This window comes from Gopherus flavomarginatus, chromosome 2, assembly GCF_025201925.1.
Source record: "Gopherus flavomarginatus isolate rGopFla2 chromosome 2, rGopFla2.mat.asm, whole genome shotgun sequence".
NCBI lineage: Eukaryota > Metazoa > Chordata > Testudines > Testudinidae > Gopherus > Gopherus flavomarginatus.
In genome coordinates this window covers 6216666-6243332 of record NC_066618.1, presented here as the reverse complement: position 1 = coordinate 6243332, position 26667 = coordinate 6216666, and the positions used below count along the sequence as shown (strand labels likewise).

The following is a 26667-nucleotide window of genomic DNA, read 5'->3' as shown; positions in this document are numbered from 1 at the left end:
CCCCAAAGATAGCGCAGCATCCTCACACATCTGCATCCTCCCACCCCCGGTCTAGCATCCAGAATGGAAAGCATCTGTAAAGCTGTCAGAACCGCTCAGCCCACACCCTGTGGAAAAGCAGGCGTCGGGGCTTAGTGTTTACCCAGGCTGTTTGTTTATAATTTTTATAGTGTGTGTGTAAAGCTCCAAGCCAACTGTTCCTGCACGTCCCCTGGAGTTGTCTCCCTGCCTGACTTCCAAGTGGCTGGGGGAAAGGCTCAGCAAAGATTTTTTTTTTTTTCAGCAGAGAAATGGTCTGACACACCATTTTACCGCGTGAATCTTTAACCAAATCCCGTACCTCCCTCATTAAAACAGCCCACAGCAGGCGCAAATTGGCATAGATCTGTTGGAGTTAATAGAGCTGCACTGATTTTCACTAGCTGACATGACCAACTTTCAGTGTATGTATATATTATATACACATGTGTGTATACCTATGTGTCTGGGTCTATGTACCTGCCTATCTATATATGTAACACCACCAGCCTCTGGTGGTCAGCAGGCAAGATTGAACCGGGGCATTTGGGAGCTTAGGGCATGAGTTGCTACTGCATGAGCTATCTGGCAGCTAGCTAAGGCTGTAGTTGATTCATTAATCTCTAAGGGTACGTCTACACTACCCGCCGCATCGGTGGGTAGCAATCGATCTATCGGGGATCGATTTATCGCGTGTAGCGTAGATGTGATAAATCAATCCCTGATCGCTCTTCCATCGACTGCTGAACTCCGCGGCAATCGATCCCGCGCCGTGAGGACGCGAGGTAAGTCAAACTAAAATACGTCGACTTCAGCTACGCTATTCTCGTAGCTGAAGTTGCGTATCTTAAGTCGATCCCCCCCCCCCCCTCCGCCCAGTGTAGACCAGGCCAAAGTGGTCTCGGTGCCACTACATGGGACAGAGCACCACACCCAGGAGGTGTGTGGGTTACATGTATAACATATATACGTATTTATTCCTGTTTTCTCTGGAGGTTATACTGTTTGTTGTGAGTTACATTTTAATTGCGTCCTGTTTATTCCGGGAAAAGCTTCTTTTAGGACCTCTGACACTAACATAACATGCATGCACGTATATGTACTCAAATATATTCTTACCCCTGTCTACACTGCTGCTCAGAGTGATGCAAGCAGTTTGTTTCAGTCCTAAATGTGCATTCTCTTTGTTGAAAAGAAAAATCCTCATAAGCTTTTACCTGTTCAGTTACAATAAAGCTGATCCCCTCTGGTTATCTGTATTCAGTATTCTGCAGTGGATCAGAAAATTGAGATGTTTTAGGAAAACTAGCATTTAGTTTTTGCAATGTCCAAAAGCAGGTAGTTGAAACTTTTTAATGAAAAATTCTCCAGCTGAGAAATGGTCTTTTAAAAAACTTGTCATGAAAAAACTTACGATTTTTCATGTTTTTCAATGTTTGTTATTTATCATTTTTCAATTTATTCTCTCTCTTTTCTGTTTTTTTTTAATCATTTTTTTAAAATGACTGGTAAAAGAGGAAGGAAGAAGGGGGAGGGAAAACAAAAAAAATTAAAATGATAAACAAAACAAATGCTGGGGGGAGAGAAGGTGGAAAAAAACAAAAACAAACAAAAGAAATGGTCCCATTTGAGCCCTGCAAAATGAAAACAACTTTTGAAACATTTTGTGAATTTTTTTAACCAGCTCTTGTGTGAATTGCTTTACAAAACAACAACAACTATAATAATTAATAATACCTGGCTCTTACATAGCAAGTTTCATTTGCACAACAAAGCCAAAATAAAACAAACGTTTTAGTGAGGGTCAGAAACTGCTCCTAAATGTCACCTGAGACAGATGTGGGTATTAAACTAACAAAAGTCTAATGGGGACAGGTAAGGCAATAATAACATCATGCAGTTACTCAGGTTAGGCATGTTTGATGTTTCTGTTTTAAAAAACATTTCCTGGGTGTATTCAGGCACTTCCTGTTGTCAATAAGGGTAGAAGAATAATTTAATTCAACTTTTCATTAGTTTTGACAGATGCTTCTAAAGATGATGAAAATACTTTGTACTATTTAGTACTGTTTGTTCAAAAGTCTCAAATCCCTTCAGAAACATGGCTTTATAAACACCAAACCTCAGTGTGGGACCGAAGTATTATTATATCCATGTTACAGATGGACAAACTGAGGCATGGAACTAGTTAGGGTGTGATCCAACTTCCATGAAAGTCAGCAGGAATCTTTTAATTGATTTCAGCGGCTGCTCGTTTGGGCCCAGATCCACACAGGTATTTAGACCCCTAATGTCCCCTGGAGCCAATGGGCATTCGGAGCCTAAATACCTTTTGTTGCATCTGGGCCTTGATCTCTCAATGACTTAATTAAAAATTGCAGCAGGTCAGAGGCAACAGAACCTAGGAGTCCTGACTCCCAGTTTGATAGTCTGATCGCTGTGCGTTAGCCTCGTCAGTCTCCAGCATTTCTGTTGAACACACTAGCTAGGAAATAATTGCATACCTCGCTAGTTCAGAACCATCAATTTCCCTTCCATGCACAAAGTGAGGGGCTACCACTGAAGACCAATGTTAGAAGAGAAAGTGCAGTACAACGAGGCTTGTTAGAATTTGATTTATTTTTTTTTTTATCATTTCAGTGAATAATTTCTATGTTTATTGCAAAGCATTTTAAAACTCTTCTAAATTTCAATTTTCACAGACGGTATTTTCAGCTATTTTTTCCTCTTTTTATCCATTTCAATTTTCACAGTCTTGGGATATTAAAGGGGATCAGACACAATCATTATTTAATGACTGCAGATGTTGAGAGTCAAAAACGTGAACACTTTATAACCGGTACAGCACAAATGGTCAATATCACATGTCAAAATATGCAAAGTAAATCTCCTTCCACCAAACATCAATGAGCAGGATTTTTCTTACTTTGCCTATCTGTACGTTTCAATTATTAGTGATGGGGAAAAAAAATTGGTTGATTTGTGTGTGTACAGTGAAATCAACATGTACTGATAAAAAGCTAATTCTGCCAAGCCTAGGTAGACTAATGGAAATTGGGTATATACACCCATTCTTTCTTTAACTTGGCCCAGTGGAATGTAGATCTCTGCTTTCTGCATGTCATGCCAGTGCTGGAGACACCTGCTCACTCTATACTGGGATTTCAGTTTCCTATTGCTGCCAATCTGCCATCTTTCATCAGCACTAAATTAAAGATAAGAAATCAATAGTTAAATTGAGTGTCATTGTATGCCCTAAATTACCAGCATATTGAATCATGCGCTGTCATCCGTAAACCCAAAGGAGAGAAAATTATCTAGGATACTTTTTTTAGGAATCCTGAGTTTGTCTTTAATCATACAAAAGCATATGCACTAGAAAGAATAAATTACTTGAATGACTGAAAGACTATTGATGGCCTAGCTTTGATGTTAATGGAAGAACATCATCTCTGTGAGCCTGGAACATTTGTTGTGTCTTTAATAATGGAATGCTATCACAGATGAGAAGAACATGCTGTATTCCATTCTGTTTTTATCGCTGTAGAGTGCCTTTAGACCAGACACTGAGAATCTAGCTCTGCTGGGAGTATCAGTCTGCAGTGCAGTAATTGCTAAAGAGGGGAAAGCTGCCTCCTGCAACTCTGAAATTAAAACAGAGTGGGGCCCATCTGTGTGCGTCTGTCTGCATTTGTTTTCCTTTCAGATGGGTTCTTGGGGCATGATCCTGAAAGATTCTGAGCAGTCTGGCCCAGCTGGTCCAACCCAGCAAAGTATTTAAGCAAATGCTTAATTCTAAGCATGAACGTAATCCCACGGAAGTGAATGGGACTACTCAGGTACTTCAGATTAAGCACGTATTTAAGCACTTTGTTGGACTGGCGCGGAGAGCTCAGCACTTTGCAGGACTGAGTCCTTACATCCCATATATCGCTGCAAGCCAATTGTGGATAGACTAGGAGATTCTGAAGGGTTTTCACCCCTACTTTCAAGGGAATGCTGAAAACCAGAGCTGTGTATACACTTCATCTTAAGGTAGCACAAGTGATGTCACTTAGGGGTGAAAATAAGTCACCCTTCCCGAGTGATGTAAATTACACCGACCTAAGTGCTGGTGTGGACAGTGCGAGGTCAGGGGAGACCTTCCCCTGCCGACATAGTTACTGCCACTCTTGAGGGCTGGAGTAAGTACGTTGATGAGAAAGCGCTCTCCCATCAGCTTCGGGCATCTGCACTAGCATCACTACAGCAGTGCAGATGCATTGTTGCAAGCTCTGCAGTATAGCTGTAGCCTAGGTCAATTACCATGGCCGTCCCACTCATCAGAGGATAGGCTGGGCAGTTCTGAGCACGGACAGCAGTTGGCTTCATCAGGTGTTGCTTGTACCAACAGGTGATTAGAAACAAAAGAACATAGACAGTACTAAACCAGAGCTGACCAGTTGTCCACCTAGTCATGTGTCCTGTCTCTGGCAGTGGTCCGTTCCAGCTGCTTTGGAGGAAGGTGTAAGAACTCAGCAGTAAGCAGTTCTGTGATCACCTGCCACCAAGCAAAGTTGTTTCCTGATCCCCGTTAGCCTATAGTTTGGCTTCTGCCCTGGAGCATGAGGATTTGTGGTCCATATCCTCAAAGGTATTGAGGCACTGAAATACCTTTGAAGATCTGGGCCCAGAGCCCTTCCAGAACTGTGGAGGGAGTTGTGTCATGCTGTTCTTTTCCAACCCTTGCTACTGAAGCTCTGGATAATAAATGTTAGTCTCTAAGGTGCCACAGGTCCTCCTTGTCTTCTCATCCTTAGAGTGGGTCAGATTGTTTCAAGTTTTGATAAATTTCAAAATAAAAAAAATAGGCTGAACATTGAGATGAATATTCAGAATTGAGTTTTCAAAATAAATTCCAACAAGAAAGGGGGTGGAGGGAAGAGTGTTACTTCGTCCCCCTATTTTAACTACCCCTACTCCATCTGTATAGATGGCCTCTGAACCCTTTATGCTGGCTGCAGAATGACAGACTTCAACTGTAGATTAGAGAGTGTGAGGGAGATGAAATTTAGTTTCTTCCAAAAATTGGACCCAATCTTTCCTCATTAATATCAAACTCCTGCTGACTTAACTGGGAGTGGGGCTGGCTGAAAGGAACACTAATCCAGCCACCTCTTTTTAGAAAACCTGGGGAAACTGGTACCAGCAGACAGATGTAAGCAACTCCCCAAAGCATTTTTAGTATAAATACTATTTCTCTGGATTGCTATGACTGCTAGAACTGTCTATATGCTCTAGTTGCCCTGAATGTTACAACCAAATTAATGCTCATACCTATTTATGGGGCAGCGTTATAACTCAGTGTAACTTACCACCAGCGGCTGGTGTATTGGAGCTATTTGGAGTTACTGTGTCTAAACGCAGCACCTGAGAGGTTCAGGTCCCCCTTTCTCACTGCTAAATTCCCCACCCTTTATAATCTCTTTCCCCTGTCCCATTTTCAAATGCCTGGGTGACAAGGCGAGCTGCCCACCATGCCCTGAAGGACTATTTCAGACCAACATGGGAAGTGGCTTCCAAAGTCATGGGAATCCTCACAAGAACACCTGGACAGCAGCCCTTTTATCCGGACCATGTCCCTTTGAAAAGAATCAAAAGCAGGATGGGTTGTATCTACTCCACCGCCGCTGGCAGATGTCAGGAGCTTCGCACTAGAAGCCAATTGCTGAGCATAACAACAGCAGCTTAATCGAACCTACTAACTTCTTGACTAGTGGTTCTCAACCTGTTTATCATTGTGGGCCGCAGGTTGAGAACCACAGCGCCCCCCTCCTAAGCTTCCCCAGAGTCCACTATGCCCAGCGCCCCTGCTCAGAGCAGGGCCAGGAGCAGAGCCACGGACACTGGGCCGGGCAGGTGGGACCCAGACCCACCGTGTGGGACTGGGCAGCTGGACCAGGAACCGCAGCAGGGCCAGACTCTGGACCCCGAACCCTGCTGTGAGGGGCTGGGCAGCAGGACTCCTCCTCCCTCCCCCCTGCGGGGCCAGGCAGCCAGACTGCAGGACCCCCCGACCTTGCACAGGGCTGGGCAGCCAGCAGCTGAACCTGACCCCAGGAGCAGAGCCCTACCTATAACCTGGGGATGCTGCAGCACCCCGGCAAAACTCCAGCTCCCAGCGCCCCCACTTCCTCACTGCCCAGAGCCCGCTGCGAAAAACCTACCCACTCTCCCACTCCCTGCGTCACTCACCAGACCCCTGCTGGCAGGAGCACTCATGCAGGCTGCAAGATGCCATCTCCCCCTCAATCACCCCTGCCCCCTGCCAGACTGGAGCAGCAAATTTTGAATTGTTTTAGCACACAGCTGGGCCACAGCTGAGTGCTAATTGGGCCACAGGTTGAGAACTGCTGTTCTTGACAAGGCTGCTTATACTTATCTGCCAGTAGAAGGCGCTCTCTTTATTAACTACCTGCACGCAGCATGTTCCTCTAACGCCAGGTTGGGCCAAAAGCACTGATTTGTGCCCTGAAGTTAATTCTAGCTGGGAGAAGGCCCTCTCCAGGCAGTGTATATCCAGGAGGCAGCTGGCACACTACAGTTCTGAGGATGCTATGTCGGTGCAAGCCGCAGAATGCTGCAGGCTCAGTGACTTCTCTTGTTTTTGCTTCTCTCCCGCAGATGGTTTCTGTCTGCCCGAGTGGGACGGCATTGGCTGCTGGCCCGAAGGCATGCCAGGCAAAGTGGTGGCCATGCCGTGTCCTGAGTACATCTATGACTTCAACCACAAAGGTAATAAAGCTTCTTTCCAAACACCACGGGAACTTTTTGGCCTGCAGCGGGGAGGGATGTAGCCGAGGACTAGAGAGCCGGGCCTTGGCCTGGGGAACCTTTCCCTTCTTGAACGGTGTCCTGGGTTTACCCCCTGGCCCTTAAACAGTATCCTGGGAGTCACCCTTTAGTGCCCCAGCCCCCCAGGGGGTCCCGTTTTGCCATAAGGATACGCCAGATGGCCTCAACACCTCCTAGACTAGGCCTTCGGGGTCCAGAAATTCTGGTGTCTCAGCATCAGAGCAGACTCCCTGTTAGGGACTTTCTACCCCTTTCGGGGACCAATGCACATCAGTGTTTGCAGAATTTCACAGCCCCCTGGACTACAGCATCTGGAAGCACTTAGGTGAGCATCGAGAAGCACAGGTGAAGGCGGAGTCTGAAGCCAGAGCTCTGCCAAGCCAAACTGCTGCAGAATCCATCTCGGCTCCGTGTCCCTTTGTCTCTGAGTCCGGAGTGAGAGCCCCTGTGTTGAGAGAACCTGTTCTTGTCACAGGCACCTGACACCTTCAAATCCTTGTTCTCCAGCTCGGGGCTTTTTATTCTGCTTCCAGGCAGGGAAGTGGGGAGAAGCAACTGGCTCTAGGAGTTGATCTTCAGTTATTAAGATTCCTCTTGACAGGGTAGGGCCTGTGTTGATTCCAGCCCCATCAGCCTTAGTGGCTCAGACACTTTGCCTTGATCGCCGCTGTTGCAAGGACAGAATTAATTCTCACCCCATCCCCAAAAGTAGTGACGCAATGCGGATGGGTGCGGGATCCTACAGATGGAGCGTAAAAGTATTACAGAAAATTCCAACTGTTGTCACCAATGACGGCTCCACTCTGGCCCCTGAGGTCAGTGACCCTGTGACATTGGTGTGGCTGCACCGGTCTCATTCAGCATTACAAAGCTACCACACTGGTGGAGCCGAGACCACAGTTTGGCTATACGGTGTCTAATTTTTTTAAAAAACAAAAAATCCTTGGGCCTGTTTCTCAGTTGCTCTGTACTTGAGTTGAGCACAGGACCAGAGCTGATGGGTAAAACCATTTTTGTGCTCCCCCCATTCTGGGCTGTGCAGGAGTCTGTTTGGTCCCTGGTGTGAATAAGAGCAGCCTCAAGGCTGCTTTAATTTATGCATGCTTTCCAGGGCTCCCAGGAAGCAGAGACTAGCCACCGTGTAGTAAACTACATCCACAACCCTCCCACAGGCCCACTGTGGGCGAGACTGGGAGCTGGGCCAGTGTAGAATCCTTATGCCAGAATTGCAGCTGCCAGCGAGGTTTTTCTGCACATCCACTTAAAGGCCCGCTTGTGATATGTGGAAAGGGAAGAAGGATGGTCTAGTGGATGGAGCACTGGACTGGGGCACTGGGTTGTATTTCTGTATTTTCCATAGGCACTCTGGCTGACCTTGGGTAAATCACTTACTCTGCACTGTATCTGTCTTCCCTCTTGGTAGCAGGGGTGCGACATAGAAAAAAAAATCTATTCCTAATTGGAAGTCTCTAAGATTGTACAGTGATAAGGGCTAGAGATGTAGAAAGATCCACTTGAACAAACCCATTGCTTTTCAATGACTTTTTTTTAACAATCATGCAAATGTTTCCATGCTATTGGATTTTGAAAACCATTTTTCTGTCTTTCTTTTTTTAAACCCCGTATTTTGACCTACACTGTTTGATGGGTACTTCTTTAAATTTGAGAGTTTCTGTGTAGAACAAATGGCTGGTTTTTGAAGTTCAGTTGCGGGGGGAGATCCCCTGCACTAAGCTGATCTGAAACAATGCCCTGTTCCCCCCGCAGCTCCATGACAAGCAGCAGAGAGAACAGATAAGGGCAGGCTGATTATGGGTAACTGAGTTATAAGGACAAGTGTGAATCTGTGGTTAAAGTGTCGGGAAAGATACTTCTTCTGTTCTTCCAGGACTGCAATCTGCTAAGAGTCATGTCATCTGTTTTCTCTTTCCTTTCGTTAGGCCACGCCTATCGGCGGTGTGACATGAATGGGAGCTGGGAGCTGGTGCCAGGCAACAACCGCACCTGGGCGAATTACAGCGAATGCGCCAAGTTCCTCACCAATGAAACCAGGGAGATGGTATGCCATGCTTGTATGCAGACTGGGAACGGGGGGATCTGATCAGAACTAGCCAACAGAGCCTTCTGTTCTTAAACAAGCAGCGCCCTGCAGGTTGCTTCCTGATGCTGGAAAGATTCCCAATGTTTGCAGGTCCCAATCAAATCTTTCCCATTTGTTTCAGTGGAAAATTGCTTCACCCCAAGGGGGCGGAGGTGGCGTGTTCTTCAAGACAGTCAGATATTTGTCATGAACTCCTCAAAGTGACCTGATCCATTTTCACAGAGAGCCAGGGTGCGGGAATCTGGAGGGCTCTATGTGGAATTTCTTAAGAAGTTAAGAACTGATAACCACAATTTTTTTCGGGGGGGGGGGTTCATTCCATGCTAGTGGAGACCATCACCACCTATTGTCAGGGACCCCCTTACAGGGATCAGTGCTGGATACTGCTCAAAGGTTTCATGAATGACTTGGATAATGAAGTGGAGAGTACGTTCATAAAATTTGCAGGTGACACCCGGCTGGGAGAGGTTGCAGGCACTCGGGAGGACAGGATTAGAAGTCAAAACGACCTGGACAAAATGGCAAGTTGCTCTGAAATCAGAGGAGGGTTACCAGCTTTCCCCAGAAACTAAAATCAGTGAGGGGTAATTACAGCAGGTTCCTGGACAGGTAAGCAGCTCCAGAGAAGTACTCCACCCTGGAGCGAATTGCATAGCTTGGTTCAGACTGGATTCAAGGGGTCTGAAGACAGGCAGTTGATGCTATTGAGAAGGGGAGGCAGTGGAGGGATGCCAAGAGAAGGCTGACTTGGTCAAAGCCATGGGCTACCAGAATGATCTTTGTAGCAGGATTCTGATTGGATCTGAGCAGGGTGTTTGTCATGACCAGAGAGAAGGATGTTGCAGCAATCAGCTTCCGAGCTGTTGAGCCACAGAGCTCTGCAGGTCTGGGAAAGGATCTCCCAGCATCACAGCAAAATGCAAGGTGTCATTAGTAGTTAGCATGTATTGTAAGGGACCATTCGAGGTAGAGTGACCTGTTTACACCTCTGTGGTCATAGGCCAAAAAGAGGTGGGCAGTGGGTTACAGATCCTTGTAATAAGCCAGAAATCCAGTGTCTCAGTTCTTCCAGGATTTTTAGTGTCTAGCAATGTGACTAATTTAAGCTCCCAAGCTGGTCTTTGGAAAGTGTTGTGCAGGTTTCCTTTGAGGACTGGGACTGACAGGTCAGATATGGAGTGATCGCTTTGTGCAAGCGAAATGTTAGAGATGTTATGCAGAAGAAATCTGCAAGATGTATGTAGCCTCCTCCCTTTTCTCTCCCGGGTGCTTGCTATCACTGGTATTAGGAGTGGCTTCTCCCCTCTCCTGTGCATTCAAAACTAGGCAGGAGGATGTAATATGTTTTAGGGAACAATCCTGCGCTGGCAGGGAAATAGACTGCATGACCTCACCAGAATAAAGAGAGAACTGGATCATCTAATTAAGGCACGTATGGTGGGCCCACCCCCGGTTCCCATAGTATTTGAACACCTCACCATCTTTAATGTACCTCATGCTACTCCTATAAGGTAGGCAGGTGCCGTTCTCCCTGTTTTGGGGGGGGGTGGGAACTGAGGCACAAAGAAATCAGTCCAAAATCACAGAGCAAGTTAGTAGCAGGGTAGAAAATTGAACTTGCATCTGCTAATGCCTATGTGACCATGCTAACCACAGGGCCAGCCTTCCCTTCTGTTAGCATGGCCTTGGCAAGAGGCCCAGGGTGTAGATATTATGCCCTCCTTCCTCTCTCTAGTACAGCCACTTCCCTTTCCCCCCACAGAGTCAGGGCTTTGAGTACGCAACTTAGAACGGGCACACTGTGAGCAGATATGGGGAAGTGGGTCATCACACCCTTTACCATCCATATGCATGAAGTTTCTACAGTTTCCAGGCAGTGGCCTCTGCCATGTGGTGCTTCCCTTGGGTGAAGTTCAGCTGTGTATTTTGTAAATTGTCTCTTATTGCACTGATAGATTTTAATGCCGAAGTATCAGAGGATAATGAGAAAGGCCTCGGACAAGCTTTAGCACCCAAATGGCCCAGTCTATGTATACAACTCACCTTTGTCTTCCTATTGATTTGATATGGAGGTGGGATTGACCTGGGTGTAATGTGGCTCTGCCTAACGAGGAGCAAAGCTGGTCACTCTGCACGGATCAGAAGAAAGGGACAGTTCAGGATCGCCTGGCTAGCTGGGTCTATCATTTCAAAGTCTGCCTCTTGCAGAGAAACAAGGGTGAGGTAATAACTTTTATTAGCCCAGCTTCTGTTGGTGGAAAGAGACCAGCTTGTGAGCTACGCAGAGCTCTTCTGCAGGGCAGAGTCTCACGCAAGGTGGAACAGATTGTTTAGCATAAGTAGATAACGTGTTCAAATCCCTCTGCAGTCAGAGGACAAAAAAAGGGGGGGCTAGTGAGTTACAGACTGTTCTAATAAGCCATAAATCCAGTGTCTTTTTTAAGGCCATGATTTTTAGTGTCTAGCAAAGGCTTGAAGTTAAGCTCCCAGGCTCATCTTTCGAAGGTGCTGTGCAGGTTTTCTTTGAGGACGAGAAAGGAGAGTGTTCATATGTGGACGGATTGTTTTGTGAAAAGTGTTTGCCCACGGGTGAGACAGTTTTTGCCTTTGATCATTTTTCTGTGTGAGTTCATTTGAGAGTGTAATGATGGTCTGGTTTCACCCACGCGGTTGTTATTGGGGCATTTAGCCCACTGGCTGAAGTGCAGCACATGTTGTGATAAGCGTGTGTAACACCCAGGCATTTTTAAAGGTCTGTTTAGGGGCTATTGATCATGGAAGTATGGCTGCAGCTTTTGCGTCTGTTGTTCTGGCAGGATCTGGTGCTGCTTTGAGTTGGTGAGTTCTGGTCTGTGGGGAGCTTGCTTCTGATGATGAGGTTGGGAGACTGTTTGAAGGCCAGAAGAGGGGGATTGGGGAAGATCTCTTCCAGGATGTGGTCCCCGTTGAGTATGGGTTGTTACTGTTTAATGATACCCTGTATGGGTTCCATGTGGGGTGGTAGAGACGAACTCTCAAGCTTACACAGAGCTCTTCTTCAGATCACTTCTCTGAGTAGCTCGAAAGCTGGCCTCTTTCACCGACAGAAGTTGGTCCAGTAAAAGCTATTACCTCACCCATCTGGTCTCTCTCGTATCCTGGGACCAGCATGCCTACAGCAACACTACAAACAAAAAATTATATTATTATTCTTTTTCTCTGCTGGTGGAGGGTGGCGATTATAAAGCTGCTGTGACAGGATCCCCAGTGTGCAGCCTGGGACTGTGGGACCTCTGTGCCCCTGAACTCTCTCCAGGCGGGGCTGTCTCTCACAATGCCTTGCTATTGACCAGCAGCAAACCCCTCCAGGCGCTGTGATCGCTCAGCACAACCACATATGGAGCCCCACACCCAGCTCAATTGCATGAATGGTCCCAGAGCCCCTCATGAATCGCACAGGGAAAGGAACTGGAGCCAAATCCCCCCAGTTCCCAGCCTTGTACCACAGGAATATACCGTCTTGCATTGCTTAAGATGGTCAGTGCAAATTTATTAATTGGTTCGCCACGTCATCAGTGGAAAGTGGACATACACCAGCCTTTGCAGACCCGAGCAGATTACCAAACACTTCAGGCAAACTCACTGGTAAAGATAAACAGTTCAATTTATTGAGTACAAAAGATAGATTTTAAGTGATTACAAGTGATAGGCAAAAAGTCAGAGTTAGTTACCAAAAGAAAAGAAAATATAAGCACCCAGTCTAAACTCTCAACCCTATTAGACTGGACAACATCTAGATTAAGCAGTTTTTCTCATTCCACTGGATAATGGAGTTCATAGTACACAATTTCACCCTTGAAATCTGGGCCAGTCTCCTCTGCTTAAGTATTCTCAGTGTCCTTGTTGCTTGTGGCCTGGTGGGGGTCAGGCAAAAGGCCAAGCATGGGGCCCCTGTGTTCTGTTTTATACCCTCAATCCCATGTGCTTGGGGAATACACATCCAGGCATGTCTGGGGGGCATTGCTGAGTTTCCAGGTAAGGTTGCGCAATTCCCCTGGTGTGGCTTCATGCAGGGGAGTCATCACATTGTAGCTCCCTTGCTGGACAATGGCTATCGATGGGTTGTTTGACACCCCACCCTGGTGTTGGTTACTGTCCTTGCTGTTGCCTCTGGGGAGCTAATATCTGGCTGATTCTCCCAACTTACAGCATGTTTTAGTGACAGCCATACAACACGATTATCATAACTTCATATACATTAATGATACACATATATGGATAGAGAAATGACTTTCCGCAGATCACAACCTTTCCCCTGATACCTTACACGGCCTACTTTATATGCAAGATCACAATTATATATAAATGAGAAACATGGGGGTTACAGGGTGCTCCCCCAAGGTACAGAATGTCACAATGGCAATATAGCCCTCCAGTCTTTCACACCCTCCATTGAGTCTGCAGAACTGGTAATAGCAAAGCCTCCTTTGACTGGTTCTCTAAATATAGAGGTCAGGCAGATGGATTCTGCCAAGACAGACTCATCATCTCTACAAAGAGAGTCGTGTTTTCTATTATTATTTTTTTCCCACTGGGAGAAGAGCATTTTTGTGTCATCGGTAACAGCTGCACTTAACCAGCAATCATCCGCCGAGGTTGTTGGGAGATTTAGAGAGAGACAGAAAGACAGACGGAGCCAATGGGAACTGAACACTAGAAAGTGTTGGAAAAACCTCCCTGTCTCTCTCTCTATAGATAGGTATTTGTTTAGGTTCTCTGTGTTCTCATTTTAGCTACCGCGGGATAATTATATGGGAGACAAAAGCGGCATACAGGAGGGGGGGTGGACAAGGTTTGCATCTCTTTCCCTTGCCCTGGATGATACAAATAGGATTATTTCACTTAGAGCAGCGAAGGACCTGATTTTTTTGAAATTAGCAAAGCGTGCTAAAACAATCAATGCCAGGAGGAATAACAGCTCCTAACTGCCCAGTGAAGCAATTGCTTCTGCGTTGTTTCAAAGGGGAATCTGAGTGCTAATGAAAGGCACTGGATTGACAGCCCGGAGACTGATGCCTTCTGTTTAGCTGCAGATCAGGTAGTGGGCTGCCACTGTCTGCAGATAAAGTTTCCCTGCATGCCCCACTAATGTGCTGGAAGCGGCTAACTCGGGATGAGGACAGATCTCTTGGGAGAGGGCAGATCCGTAACGGAGTATGTAGACCCCATGCCGCTACAGAAGGTTCCAGAGAGGCCTTGTGTGCTGGGCTTGCCCCACCTCTCCAGTCCTGTCAATCCCGTATGGTAGGGAGGAGGCCTTTAAAAAGGAGGAAACTGCAGTGAGCTGTGGGGAGAGAGATCACCTCAGGCAGGAAGCAGCTGGAACGATTCCTGCAGCCGCAGGGAGGACTCCCATCCAGGAGATCCCCAACCCTACAAGAAGTGCAGCCAACTCCCAGAGTGAGCCCAAGTCAGCTACCCTGCCAGAAGGACGCCTAGAAAATGGCGACACAGACCGCCCCGAAGTAAGAATGTGTTGCTGTCTTTCCCCTTTGAGTTGGCTCCGGGAAGATGTTGTTCTCGGGAGTTTGGCAAGTGAGAGGAGGGAGCTTCTTAAAGAGGTGTCCTAGTGGCATGATCATGGAGGTCCAAAGGGATTTCAGGGAGCCCTCTGGAGCTGTGTTGAGAGCTGCCCCGGCTCAGTGAACTTGTGTCTCTTTATGCTAATGCTCTGTCTTTAAGAGCTGAGATAACCCTGCCCATCATCCAGCTGGTGGCCATAAAGGAGCCGCACAGGAGCTGAACACAAGGTCTGTGTGTCTCTAGTCACAGGCAACAGGCTGAGAGATCTCTGGCTTCCAGCCCGAGCACCTGGGCCATACGGCTCCATTTTGTTTACTTTCCATCTAGTGTTTCAAGGAACTTGGGGAGTCAGATTCATAGCCCAGCTGGCGCTAGTCCCTCGAGGCACCCAGTGTGGTCAGAGAACCTAGACTCTGTCTGGTGTAATTTGCTTGTTTCATTGTTAACGGCGAGACAGACCCATCTCTGAGGTCCCGCGACCTCGTGTCAGGATGTGTGTGGCTAGCACGTTGGATGCTTTCACTTGACCCTGGGTGCTGGTCTTACCTGGGGCACTCTCACTTCCACGCTGGTGCCCGTCCGTAGCACCTTGGATATGGGCACTTTCCCTTTCACGCTAGCAAGTCCAGCACTGATGTGTTCGCCCTGGTGCACATCAGTATCGCCTTGGAGACAGGTACGTTCACTTTCGCCCAGTGGGGTGGCAGCAGTAGGTAGCACATGAGCACTTTCAGTTTCGCCTGGGTGGGTAGCGATGGCGCCTGGCACATGATCACTTTCAAATGTGGGCCTGTTGACAGCAACGCAAGGATCTTCCACCCAGTAACCAAATGCAAACAAGCCTTGTGTCCCCACAGATTCCCTCCTCTGCAAACACTGTTAATCCCAGGCTTGGCTTGTTTAGGAAGGACTCATAGACTCATAGACTCCAGGGTCAGAAGGGACCAATGTGATCATCTAGTCCTACTCCCTGCACAAAGCAGGCCACAGAACCCTACCCATCCACTTCTATAACAAACCCCTAACCTATGTCCGAGTTACTGAAGTCTTCAAATTGTGGTTTGAAGACCTCAAGCTGCAGAGAATCCACCAGCAAGTGACCCATGCCCCACGCTGCAGAGGAAGGCGAAAAACCTCCAGGGCCTCTACCAATCTGCCCCAGAGGAAAATTCCTTCCCGACCCCAAATATGGCAATCAGCTAAACCCTGAGCATGTGGGCAAGACTCACCAGCCAGCACTCAGGAAAGAATTCTCTGCAGTAACTCAGATCCCATCCCATCCAACATCCCATCACCGACCACTGGGCATACTTATCTGCTGATAATCAAAGATCAATTGCCAAAATTAAGCTATCCCATCATACCATCCCTTCCATAAACTTATCAAGCTTAGTCTTAAAGCCAGATATGTCTTGTGCCCCCACTACTCCCCTTGGAAGGCTGTTCCAGAACTTCACTCCTATAATGGTTAGAAACCTTCGTCTAATTTCAAGTCTAAACTTCCTAGTGTCCAGTTTATACCCATTTGTTCTTGTGTCTACATTGGTACTAAGCTTAAATAATTCCTCTCCCTGCCTAATATTAATCCCTCTGATATATTTATAAAGAGCAAGCATATCCCCCCTCAGCCTTCTTTTGGCTAGACTAAACAAGCCAAGCTCTTTGAGTCTCCTTTCATATGACAGGTTTTCCATTCCTCGGATCATCCTAGTAGCCCGTCTCTGAACCTGTTCCAGTTTGAATTCATCCTTCTTAAACATGGGAGACCAGAACTGCACACAGTATTCCAGATGGGGTCTCACCAGTGCCTTATATAACGGTACTAACACCTCCTTATCTTTGCTGGAAATACCTCGCCTGATGCATCCTAAAACTACATTAGCTTTTTTAACGGCCATATCACATTGGCGGCTCATAGTCATCCTGTGATCAACCAATACCCCAAGGTCCTTCTCCTCCTCTGTTGCTTCCAACTGATGTGTCCCCAATGTATATCTAAAATTCTTATTATTAATCCCTAAGTGCATGACCTTGCACTTTTCACTATTAAATTTCATCCTATTACTATTACTCCAGTTTACAAGGTCATCCAGATCTTCCTGTGTGATATCCCGGTCCTTCTCTGTGTTAGCAATACCCCCCCAGCTTTGTGTCATCCGCAAACTTTATTAGCACATTCCCGCTTTTTGTGCCAAGGTCAGTAATAAAAAGGTTAAATAAGATTGGTCCCAAAACCGATCCTTGAGGAACTCCACTAGTAACTTCCTTTCAGCCTGACAGTTCACCCTTCAGTACGACCCGTTATAGTCTCCCCTTTAACCAGTTCCTTATCCACCTTTCAATTTTCATATTGATCCCCATCTTTTCCAATTTGACTAATAATTCCCCTTGTGGAACCGTGTCAAATGCCTTACTGAAATCGAGGTAAATTAGATCTACTGCATTTCCTTTGTCTAAATAGTCTGTCACCTTCTCAAAGAAGGAGATCAGGTTGGTTTGGCACGATCTACCTTTAGTAAAACCATGTTGTAATTTGTCCCAATTACCATAGACCTCAATGTCCTTAACTACTTTCTCCTTCAAAAATTTTTCCAAGACCTTACATACTACAGATGTCAAACTAACAGGCCTATAGTTACTCGGATCACTCTTTCTCCCTTTCTTAAAGATAGGAACTACGTTAGCAATTCTCCAGTCTTACGGTACAACCCCTGAGTTTACCGATTTATTAAAAATTCTCGCTAATGGGCTTGCAATTTCATGCGCCAGTTCCTTTAATATTCTCGGATGAAGATTGTCCGGGCCCTCCGATTTTGTCCCATTAAGCTGTTCAAGTTTGGCTTCTACCTCAGATGTGGTAATATCCACCTCCATATCCTCATTCCCGTTTGTCATCCTTCCATTACCCCTAAGCTCCCCATTAGCCTTATTAAAGACTGAGGCAAACCCTCCCTAAAAAAAACCTTGAAGCCGTGGGGAAGGGAAACAGTGCGGACCAACATCATAGGTTCAGTTCTGCCTGGAAACATCATCCCAGCAACATGGCCCATCAGAGGGCATAACCATAACCCAGCCAACCCTGTCTTCATCCATGGCCGCTTGTTTATAACGTGGTGGCTTCTCTGCTCCCAAGGAAATCAGAGTCCCATGCCAGGCACGATGGGAAAAGCAGAGAGCGTGCCAATGCTGCTTTATCCAAACAGCATTGTTTAAAGCAAAGTTGTTTTCCAGCCCGGAGCTTTGGAGCTCCTTGGTATCTTCTCAACAATGGCATGATTTGTATGGCCTACAAAGTGGCTGAACTCGAGGTACTAATACATAGGTGTTACAGATTTCACAGCCGCACTTTATATTCCAGTGCTGGTTGTATATGGTTAATACATGATGAATAAATGTTTTAATAAATGGTTAATCAATTCAGTCCAACAGCTCAAAATATGTCTATGGCCACCACAGTGCCTTCTACTGTAGTGCTGATGGTCTATAACACATGCCTCTTGTGTCTAGAACATGCTGAGAACATCTGTTGGTCATAGGAGAGGCAGTGTGGCCCGGTGGATAGAGAGTGGGACTCAGGAGACCTGGGTTCTATTCCCAGTTCTGTCACTGGCCTGCTGGGTGACCCTGGACAAGTCACTTCCCCGCTCCAGGCCTCAGTTTGCTCAACTGTAAAATGGGGATGATGATACTGACTGTCTTTGCAAAGTGCTTTGCGATCTATGGAGGGAAAGCGCTGTGTAAGAGCTGTATGGGGATGTTGTGAAGGCCAAAAGTATAACTGAGTTCAAAAAAGAATTAGATAAGTTAATGGAGGACAGGTCCATCTATGGCTATTAGCCAAGATGGTCAGGGACACAGCCCCATGCTTTGGGTGTCCCACTACCGGATGCTGGGACTGGATCACAGAGGATCACTCAATAAATTGCCTCTGAAGCATCTGACACTGGCCACTGTCAGAAGACAGGATACTGGGCTCAGGGCCGGTGCAACCATTTAGGCGAACTAGGCAGTTGCCTAGGGCGCCGAGATTTGAGGGCGCCAAAAAGCGCCCCCCAATTTTTTTTAAATGGTTGAGCAGCCGCTGCTGCTGGGACAGAGAGGGAGTCTGAGCTGCCGGCGGTAGCCGGCAGCCCAGGGTGTCCCCCGGGTCAGGGCGCCTCCGCGGCAGCCCAGGGTGTCCCCCGGGTCAGGGTGCCTCTGCGGCAGCCCTCTGTCCAGGGTGTCCCCTGGGTCAGCGCACCGCTGCGGCAGCCGGCAGTCCAGGATGTCCCCCGGGTCAGGGCGCCGCCATGGCAGCCCGCAGTCCAGGGTGTCCCCTGGGTCAGGACTCCTCCGCGGCAGCCGGCAACCCAGCGTGTCCCCTGGGTCAGGGCGCCGCCGCGGCAGCCCGCAGCCCAGGGTGTCCCCTGGGTCAGGACTCCTCCGCGGCAGCCAGCAGCCCAGGGTGTCCCCTGGGTCAGGGCGCCTCCACGGCAGCCCGCAGCCCAGGGTGTCCCCTGGGTCAGTGCGCTGCCCCGGCAGCCGGCAGCCCAGGGGTGGGGGTCCCCTGGCCCAGGGAAACCCCGGGCTGCCGCGGAGGCGCACTGACCCTGGGTCAGGGAGCTGCTGCGGCAGCCAGCAGTCCAGGGTGTCCGGAGAGGGTGGCAGGCAGCTCCCGTGGAGCTGCAGCAGTCGTGCCTGCGGACGGTCAGCTGCTTGCGCAGCTCCGGTGGACCTCCCGCAGACACGACTGCGGCAGCTCCACCGGAACCGCAGGACCAGCGCGCGGGGCGGCGAAATTGCCGTCCGTCTAGGGCACTCAAAACTCTAGCGCCGATCCTGACTGGGCTGGGTGGTCCATTGATCTGACCCAGTATAGCCATTCTTATGCACTATTATTATTTATTAATCATGTATAAATGGAACCTTAATAGCCCATGTGACTGATTTAATCATTGCAATTTGTATACTAAAATTTCATCTAAGCATCTCGAAGTACTTAACAAGTGCTAGTGAATTAAGCCTTACCCCTGCAAAGAGGGACTGTCTCCCCCTTTGACAGATCAGGGGACTCACACGCAAGGGGCCAAAATGTTCAAACTTAGGCACCTAAAACCAGACACTTGGGGGGGCAGATCCCTAGCTAATGTCAATCAATTTAGCTTCATGGAAAGCAGTGGAGTTATGCTACTTTATACCAAACTGAGGGACTGGTTCCTAAATCCCTATGTAACAGACGGTCAGATTTGGGAGGTGCCAAGTATGCACAGCTCCTATCCAAATCCATGGGGCATGAGGGGTCTCAGGACTGTGTGGGAGAGAGGCAGTTCCTGACTCCCATGGACTGTCCGTGGGAATTGGACAATTAGCTGCTGTTTGAAAATGTCCCCCAGGGCAAATTAAGTGTCTTTTTTTTTTAATATTAAAAAAATGGCTAGGAGCATTTCACTGGCATGGGTGGCATTTGTGGCAGTCAAATGCTGTCCTCACTAGTTTTAAGCATGTAATTGACAACATCTGAATCAGCAACTTTAACTGAGTCTGTAGATATATGGGCCAGGAAACCCTTATTGAACTCACCCTTTATAATAACCATCCCATCTTACACAACTCCTTAAAGAGGGTTGGATCCATTTCCTCTTCTTGACCGATCCCTTGGAGAGCTATCTAAGGGCATGGCCAAGTGGAATCATTCCTCAGCCTCTGAGCTCCTAGAGCTGAATATCTCACATGCGGATATAAGATGATCCTGGCCTAAATTCACACCAGCAACCTGTGATTGTAGGGCCGTGGACTGAGGCACCTCGAAGGGGCCTGCTTCAGAAAGCACTGAGCACCTGCTCTTTGAGAATCAGGCCTCTCCACAGCAACTGCAGTTGGGCATCCTAAAAATGGAGACCTCCTGGATCACTAGTCATGTCTGAAAATGTCCTCCTGTCTATCCCGCACCAGATGCTCCATATCCTACTCTTGGTGTTCCATTGGAAGATAGGGCACAATGGGTGGTGATGTTTAGTGGCTTGGGGTCTCTTCGTTGTGACAGGGGTTATGCACCGTACAGGAGCATAAAGCAGTGTGAGACATCCTCAGACTCCCACGTGGCGGGTCATGGGGCGGTAGGGAAAGCGGCCTTGGCAAAGCAGCTACTCCAGGTGGGCAGAGCCTTGATCCACCTCCCCCCGTGCACTGTCCAGGCATTGGGCTCATGTAGGTTACCTCCTGCAAGAGAAGAGACATGCCCGTGGCTTTGGCACTGGCTGCACCAGTGTGGCTTGGCGCTGGGTGGTAGGAGACTACTGCAGAAGGAATGGCTCCCAGGCTGGGCAGGAGAGGCAGGGCCCAGACTGGAAGCCTTTCTGCTGGCTCACGGAGGAGCAGTGTCAGCTGGCACCAGGGAAAGAGCCCTGACTTTCTCCTGGGAGGATGTCCCAGAGATACAGCCATGCCTGCCACAGCTAAGTGAAGGGAAGGTCTCATGGGTAGAACCATGCCCATCCTCTCTTGCCAGAAGACAGAGCCCAGGTACAAGGCTACATTAGGGCTCACGTGCTGGAAAGAAGATCAGGCATTGGCAGAAGCCAGTGGAGGCAGTGACGGGGGTGCAGATAGAGTTGGGACCAGGGCATGCCACAATTCCACATCGCCCCCTCCTGGGATAACACACAGCAGGATGCGTTGCTGCTGGGGGAAGTGGACAGGAGCCCATCAGAGCCAGCAGCCTGGAATCTGCCCCATTTGAATACACATCCAAATGCCCTCCAGAATTTGCTACTCCGCCTTGGAAAACAGTTGTCTGGGTGATGCCAAGGTACCCAATCACCTCTCCATGAGGGCCCTGGCTGAGGCAGGCTTGCTTTGGCCATGCCCACAGCAGTGTGCTAATTAGGTGTGGCCAAGGCAGAGTTTCATTTGAAACAAGCGCACTAGTGTGGCCCGGGGGGACATGATGTTTCCCCTACCCACTCAATCTCCATCCTCCCATCACCACCCAGCTCTTAGGCGAGAGAGGAGAGCAATGTCTGTTTTTTGAAGAAAAACATGGCACGGCCCGGGGTGCAAGAACATAACCATGGATGTGAAACTGTTTTCGTGGCCAAATAAATCCCAGAACAAATGCCACAATGCGAGCCACTGCTTCTTGAGCTCTGGGCTGTGATCTACCATCCTTGAGAGCTGACCTTTCCCAGACCATTGCTGTTTGATCGCAATATCTGGGGCTTTTCTGAAAGCTCCAGCTCCTGGAGTCAGGTTATTGAGTGAGACTCTTGGCTTTTATTTTGGAAAAAGGCTAAGTTTGTAGCCGTGATGATTGTGGAGAAGAGCTTGAAAACACAAAGGTGCAAACCAAGAGGCAACCAAACAGAGCCTCACGTTTATTATTTTTAAAACCCTGGCGATTCTTTTAAACCAGTCTCGTGATTTAGAGGGACACGACTCGTGAGTGTCAGGTGGCTGGGGTTAGCGACGCTAAGCTAATCTTTTAACGGTGTGTTCAGAGTCAGATAGAGGGAGCACCAGGGAAAGAGCCTGGTGTATTGTACAGAGAGGAAGGATGGCCTAGTGGGTAGCAAACTGAACTGGGACTTGCGCTAGGCTGCGAATAGGAGAGTGCAGGGGGCCTCAAAATCTGTCCCCATTACAGGAACACCAGTCCTTGCACTCCCTGAACATAAGGACTGCTGCAAGCTAGTGATGGGATGGGGAGGAGCAAAGGATGGGAACGCACCAGCCTCTCCCCAAGTGCACTGTGCCCTTTCATAGGTCGCTCTGAGCAGTGTCCTGGGAGCGTCTGGCTTAAATCAGTGAGGGTGGTTCTGAGAACTGTCTCTGGGGCAGTGTATCCCTGCCTCCCACCGCCACGGTTCAACACTCAGTCAGGGGAGTGTATTCTGCTGGCAAGGGAACAGTTCCCATGATCCAACAGGTCTCTTCCTACATGTCTGTGAGCCTAGCAATCTGTTTTCCCATGATGCCTCTGTGTTACCTGAACTTCATTTTTTCCCCTATGCTTGCAAGTGTGCGCACGTGTTTATGCATGCACGTGTGTGTGTGTGTGATTGTACGTGTGTGTGTGCGCGCACGCATGCGTGCATGTGTGTTCGGCACCTTTGTGTCACCATCATTTCAAAGGAGGGCCCCACGTGCTTAAACAGAAACATTAACCATGTGCTTTAGAATGTCTACTGACCCATCAGAAGATCCCTTTTGGAAGCATAGTCAGTGCTGCTACAATGCAGCCATTGTTTGATGGGGACGTGGGTGTTTCCACTTAAAATTCTGAATGGGGAAGGAGAAAGGATTTTGATCCGCCTCCTTGGCATAGTAATTCTTCACCACCATGATCCCGTCTTGGAGCACAAGCCTTTGTGGTGGATGCAAACACATGTTTCAGCACAGTCAGGATACCCAGCTTCATTGGGGAAGAAGCAAGTTAGGCCCCATACGGAGCCTTCTCTTTCAAAATGTGCAGTCTGCTTGTATCATTTGCCTCCTGCAGCCACTGCTTGAAAAACAAAAAAAGAACAGTGGTAAGCCTGGTGCTCCGCCAGAGGAAACCACAAGGACATATTCCCAGGGCTGGGTATTCTGATGTAATAGGGCTTGAGGTTAGCATTCTAGTGTGGCATTTCTAGCCCCAGATCAAAATCAGAACTGTCATTCTGAGCCCAGCATTACTAATGTTAATGAAACTCTGGGGCGGGGGGAGGGAGGAGGAAGAAAAATGCTGAATTGGTTGGTTTCTTCCTGAGTTTATTTCTCTGTTCAGAAGACGAAATGATGATCTCTCATGTTGGTAGATGTTTTAACCTTGCTAAAGCTGATCTTCAAACCTGCGACTGATATGTTCCTTTCTTGGGAGAATGGAGATAGGCCCCCGGCTGACTCCCTGCAAGAGAAGTTTCCTTGAAGCTGTGACTTAGACATTGGAGGTGAAAAAGACCTCTTAAATATCTAGTCTGTACCCTTCATACAAGATTGATCTCTAGAGATCCATGCAGTCTAAAGCAGGGAGGCCTTTCTGATGAGACTTTGCAAACCAAAGTCTTGCATGGACAATAATGATCCTTAGGCACTTCCGAAAGAACAGGTGCTTTCTCTTCGCCAAATTTCTCCTCCATGCATCTTTGCATTATGTGCTGATGCCCACCACCCCAGAGCTGGTTGCATATCACTGGTGCTGCATATCCTGTGGGCTAAATCCTACACGTCCTTAGTCAGGCAAAAATCGTAATGAAATCAATGACAGTTTTGCCTGAGTAAGGGCCAGCAAAGGATGTCAGGATTTGGCCAACAGTTTTCAATCCACTTTGGGATCTTTGGGGATGAAAGATGCTGCATAAGTCCAATTTGACACACCCACATAAATCATGACTCTCCTGCAAAATTCACACTAACTTTAGGAAATAGGTGTAGTACTTTGCATGCTGTCCATGTACTCAGAAGACCACCTGATATCCTATTCCCATAAAGCACTCATTGCTTCTTTGACCTTTGTGTTTCTGTTCTCAGCAGACACAAGAGCCTGAGTCTTTATGCTGCTAGCCTGCTAGGTTTACAATAAAGCAGAATTCATTCTAATTTAGTACTATTTTTCCCCTTCACTATTTGTGCTGCAGGAGGTCTTTTATCGCCTCTATTTGATTTATACTGTTGGATACTCCATCTCTCTGGGATCCCTGACAGTTGCTGTCCTTATCCTGGGATACTTCAGGTAGGCGGCTCTGTTTTTCCTTTTGGGGGGGCATCAGTTTCATCACACAGGTCGTCCGGAGTGGACTGGAGGAGACTTAGGTTTTTGTCAATAACAAAGCTCCTCTTTTTGTGTGTGTGTTTCATCTATCAGACACAGAGGCTGTTTTAATATTTGCTGGTTGGGTTGTGTGTGGTGCCGTTCAAACAAACCTCTTGGGGTTGGTTAGAACCCCCCCTCCCCTCAAAATCCTGATGTAATCACAGCAGGCAGACAGAGCTCGAAACCTAATGCCTCTGTGAAAGGGATACTAGCTGAATGGAGCACATAGATGCAATGGCGCTGATTCTCTGGTCCCCTTGTGGTGCATAGGAAGCAGAAATAGACTCTAAGTGCCAAGGTGGGGATTCTCTCAGCATGGGAGGCATAGAGCCACCAGAGCTGGATCCTACACCTTGTCCCTGCCAGGAGAGGCCATAGCCATTTTGCTGGCCAGAATGGAAAATGTTTTCGATACTCATGGGGTGGAGCGAAACAAAGTGGTTGGCTAATTATTGGACCAAAACTGACCAATCACAGCAGAGCAAAAACTAATAATTAAATCAAGCTGAGTGGCACAGCAGTCCGGCGCTCCTTAGAAGTGGCCACTAGCCTTACCTGCCCCTGAAATTGGTCCATCTTCCTGCAACCTCACCTGGGCAAGGAAACTGTACCATCCCCAACCTTTGAGGACCACAGCCAGCTGGTGTAATTTAGAGCAGCCAACAGACTGCTGTAACCTGCACCCACAGCTGGTACTGGGCAGGGAACCCAGAAATCCTGAGTTCTGATTCTGGGCCACCCCTTGGGCTGTCACTGATGACTTAGTGGGCTGTGATCATGACAGGCAGTGTTAGGCAGCAGCGGTGGGAGTAACCTCTCCATGCCAACAGCAATGATGTGGCTGCAGACACTCTCCCAGGCAGCACAGAACTAGCCTGTGCTAAATCACGGCTGTGCAGTACTGGGAATTGCATATGGGACCTTTGACTCTAAAAACACAAAGTCCGCTCTCTGGGAAACTAAAGGGGGGGCCGTTTTATTAGCCTAGACAACAAAGGGAGCCCCATACGCGTAGCTCAGACGTAAACACAGGCCAGTGCGATGCGACAAGCTCACATTGCTTTGAGACGGTGGTGAAGTTAACATGAGCTATTCGGAGATGCAGAGTGAGGCCTCTGCATGGCCATGAATCTCCTGTTTCTTCCTGGAGACCTGGAGAGCTTGTTAAAACATTTAATGCTGTAACTTTGGCCCATTGAATGGAAATTCTGATTAATTAATTAATTAATTCTGTTGATCCTTGGTAGAGCGGTTGTGCTCAGAGAAGTGACCGTGTTAAGGTAGCTTCCTCTTGCTCAGTAGAAATGTCCTCTCTAGTCACCCAGAGATAGGTTGACTTGCTATAGGGAGCAAAAATACACTTTTTTCCTACTATTTCTTAGAGCTGGTCAGACTGTTTGGGCTGAAACAAGATTTCTGCTGGAAAATGCTATTTCGATGAAACCCAATTTTCTCGCAAAATTGTATCAATTTCGACATTTCCTTTTGAAAAAAAAATTGAAGGGGAAAAACCATTTGAAAACATCAGACCTCCCACTTTGACGTATTCAGAACAAAAAAATTGAAAAAAGCACCACTTTGGGTTTCAAAATTTACTCTGTTTGGTGTTAAAATTAGTATTTTTCAATCATTTCAAAAGGATAAAAATAAAATGGTTGATTGTCCCAGAACTATGTTTCATAGTTTGATTTAGCAATTATAATTGTTGAAATTTTGGCATTTTGTCCTAATGGGGGATGATTTTTTTGTTTTCAAAATCTCAGGTTTTTTCACTGGGCAGAAAGTCCATTTTCCAGCCAGCTCTCCTGTTGATATCTCTTTGCCCTGGAGAGCCTACACCATGCCACAGGAGTGCGCTGGATTCTATTCTGGCTCACATATCATCCAGAGATTCATTAATTAAATTTCAGTCTCAGGAACAAATCCTGCTTTTACTCAGACCTGTACAAATCCATTTAGCACTCTGTGTATCATGGTGGGCCTAAAGGCTTTAAATAGAGGAAAATACCAAGGAATAGTAATTGCTATTGTCTCAAGGCGCCCTTGCCCCCATTAAAGCCCATATCTTAAGAACAAACTTAGATTCTTTCATATCACTGGAGCTGGAGATTTCAAAGGATGTAAACTCAGAGGCGCTCTCAGCGCTAGCTACGCAAGTAAAATCACTTCTTACACTTCTACAGTGTAATGGATCCCAAAGTGCTTTACAATCTGTATTCAGAGATCACTGTCACTGCAATGCAGCCACCTCTGGTGTGGAGCTCAGCAGCAGTTTAACCGTGCCCAGCAACACTACACAACAGGAAGGGAAGTAGAATATTGTATCTAATTGAAGCTGAAGAGGGAATCTAGCCAGATAAGATGTAATTATTTACACAGG

The 26667-nt window shown here is 47.5% G+C and overlaps 1 protein-coding gene across 1 annotated transcript in view; it reads left to right on the top strand.

Moving 5' to 3' along the window:
• Positions 1 to 26667, top strand: part of PTH1R (parathyroid hormone 1 receptor) — a 186085-nt gene that overhangs the window by 122079 nt on the left and 37339 nt on the right. The window contains exons 3-5 of the mRNA XM_050942628.1: positions 6682 to 6792; positions 8793 to 8911; positions 24112 to 24206. Coding sequence (XP_050798585.1) covers positions 6682 to 6792; positions 8793 to 8911; positions 24112 to 24206 — 325 coding nt within the window. The remainder of the gene's footprint in view (positions 1 to 6681; positions 6793 to 8792; positions 8912 to 24111; positions 24207 to 26667) is intronic.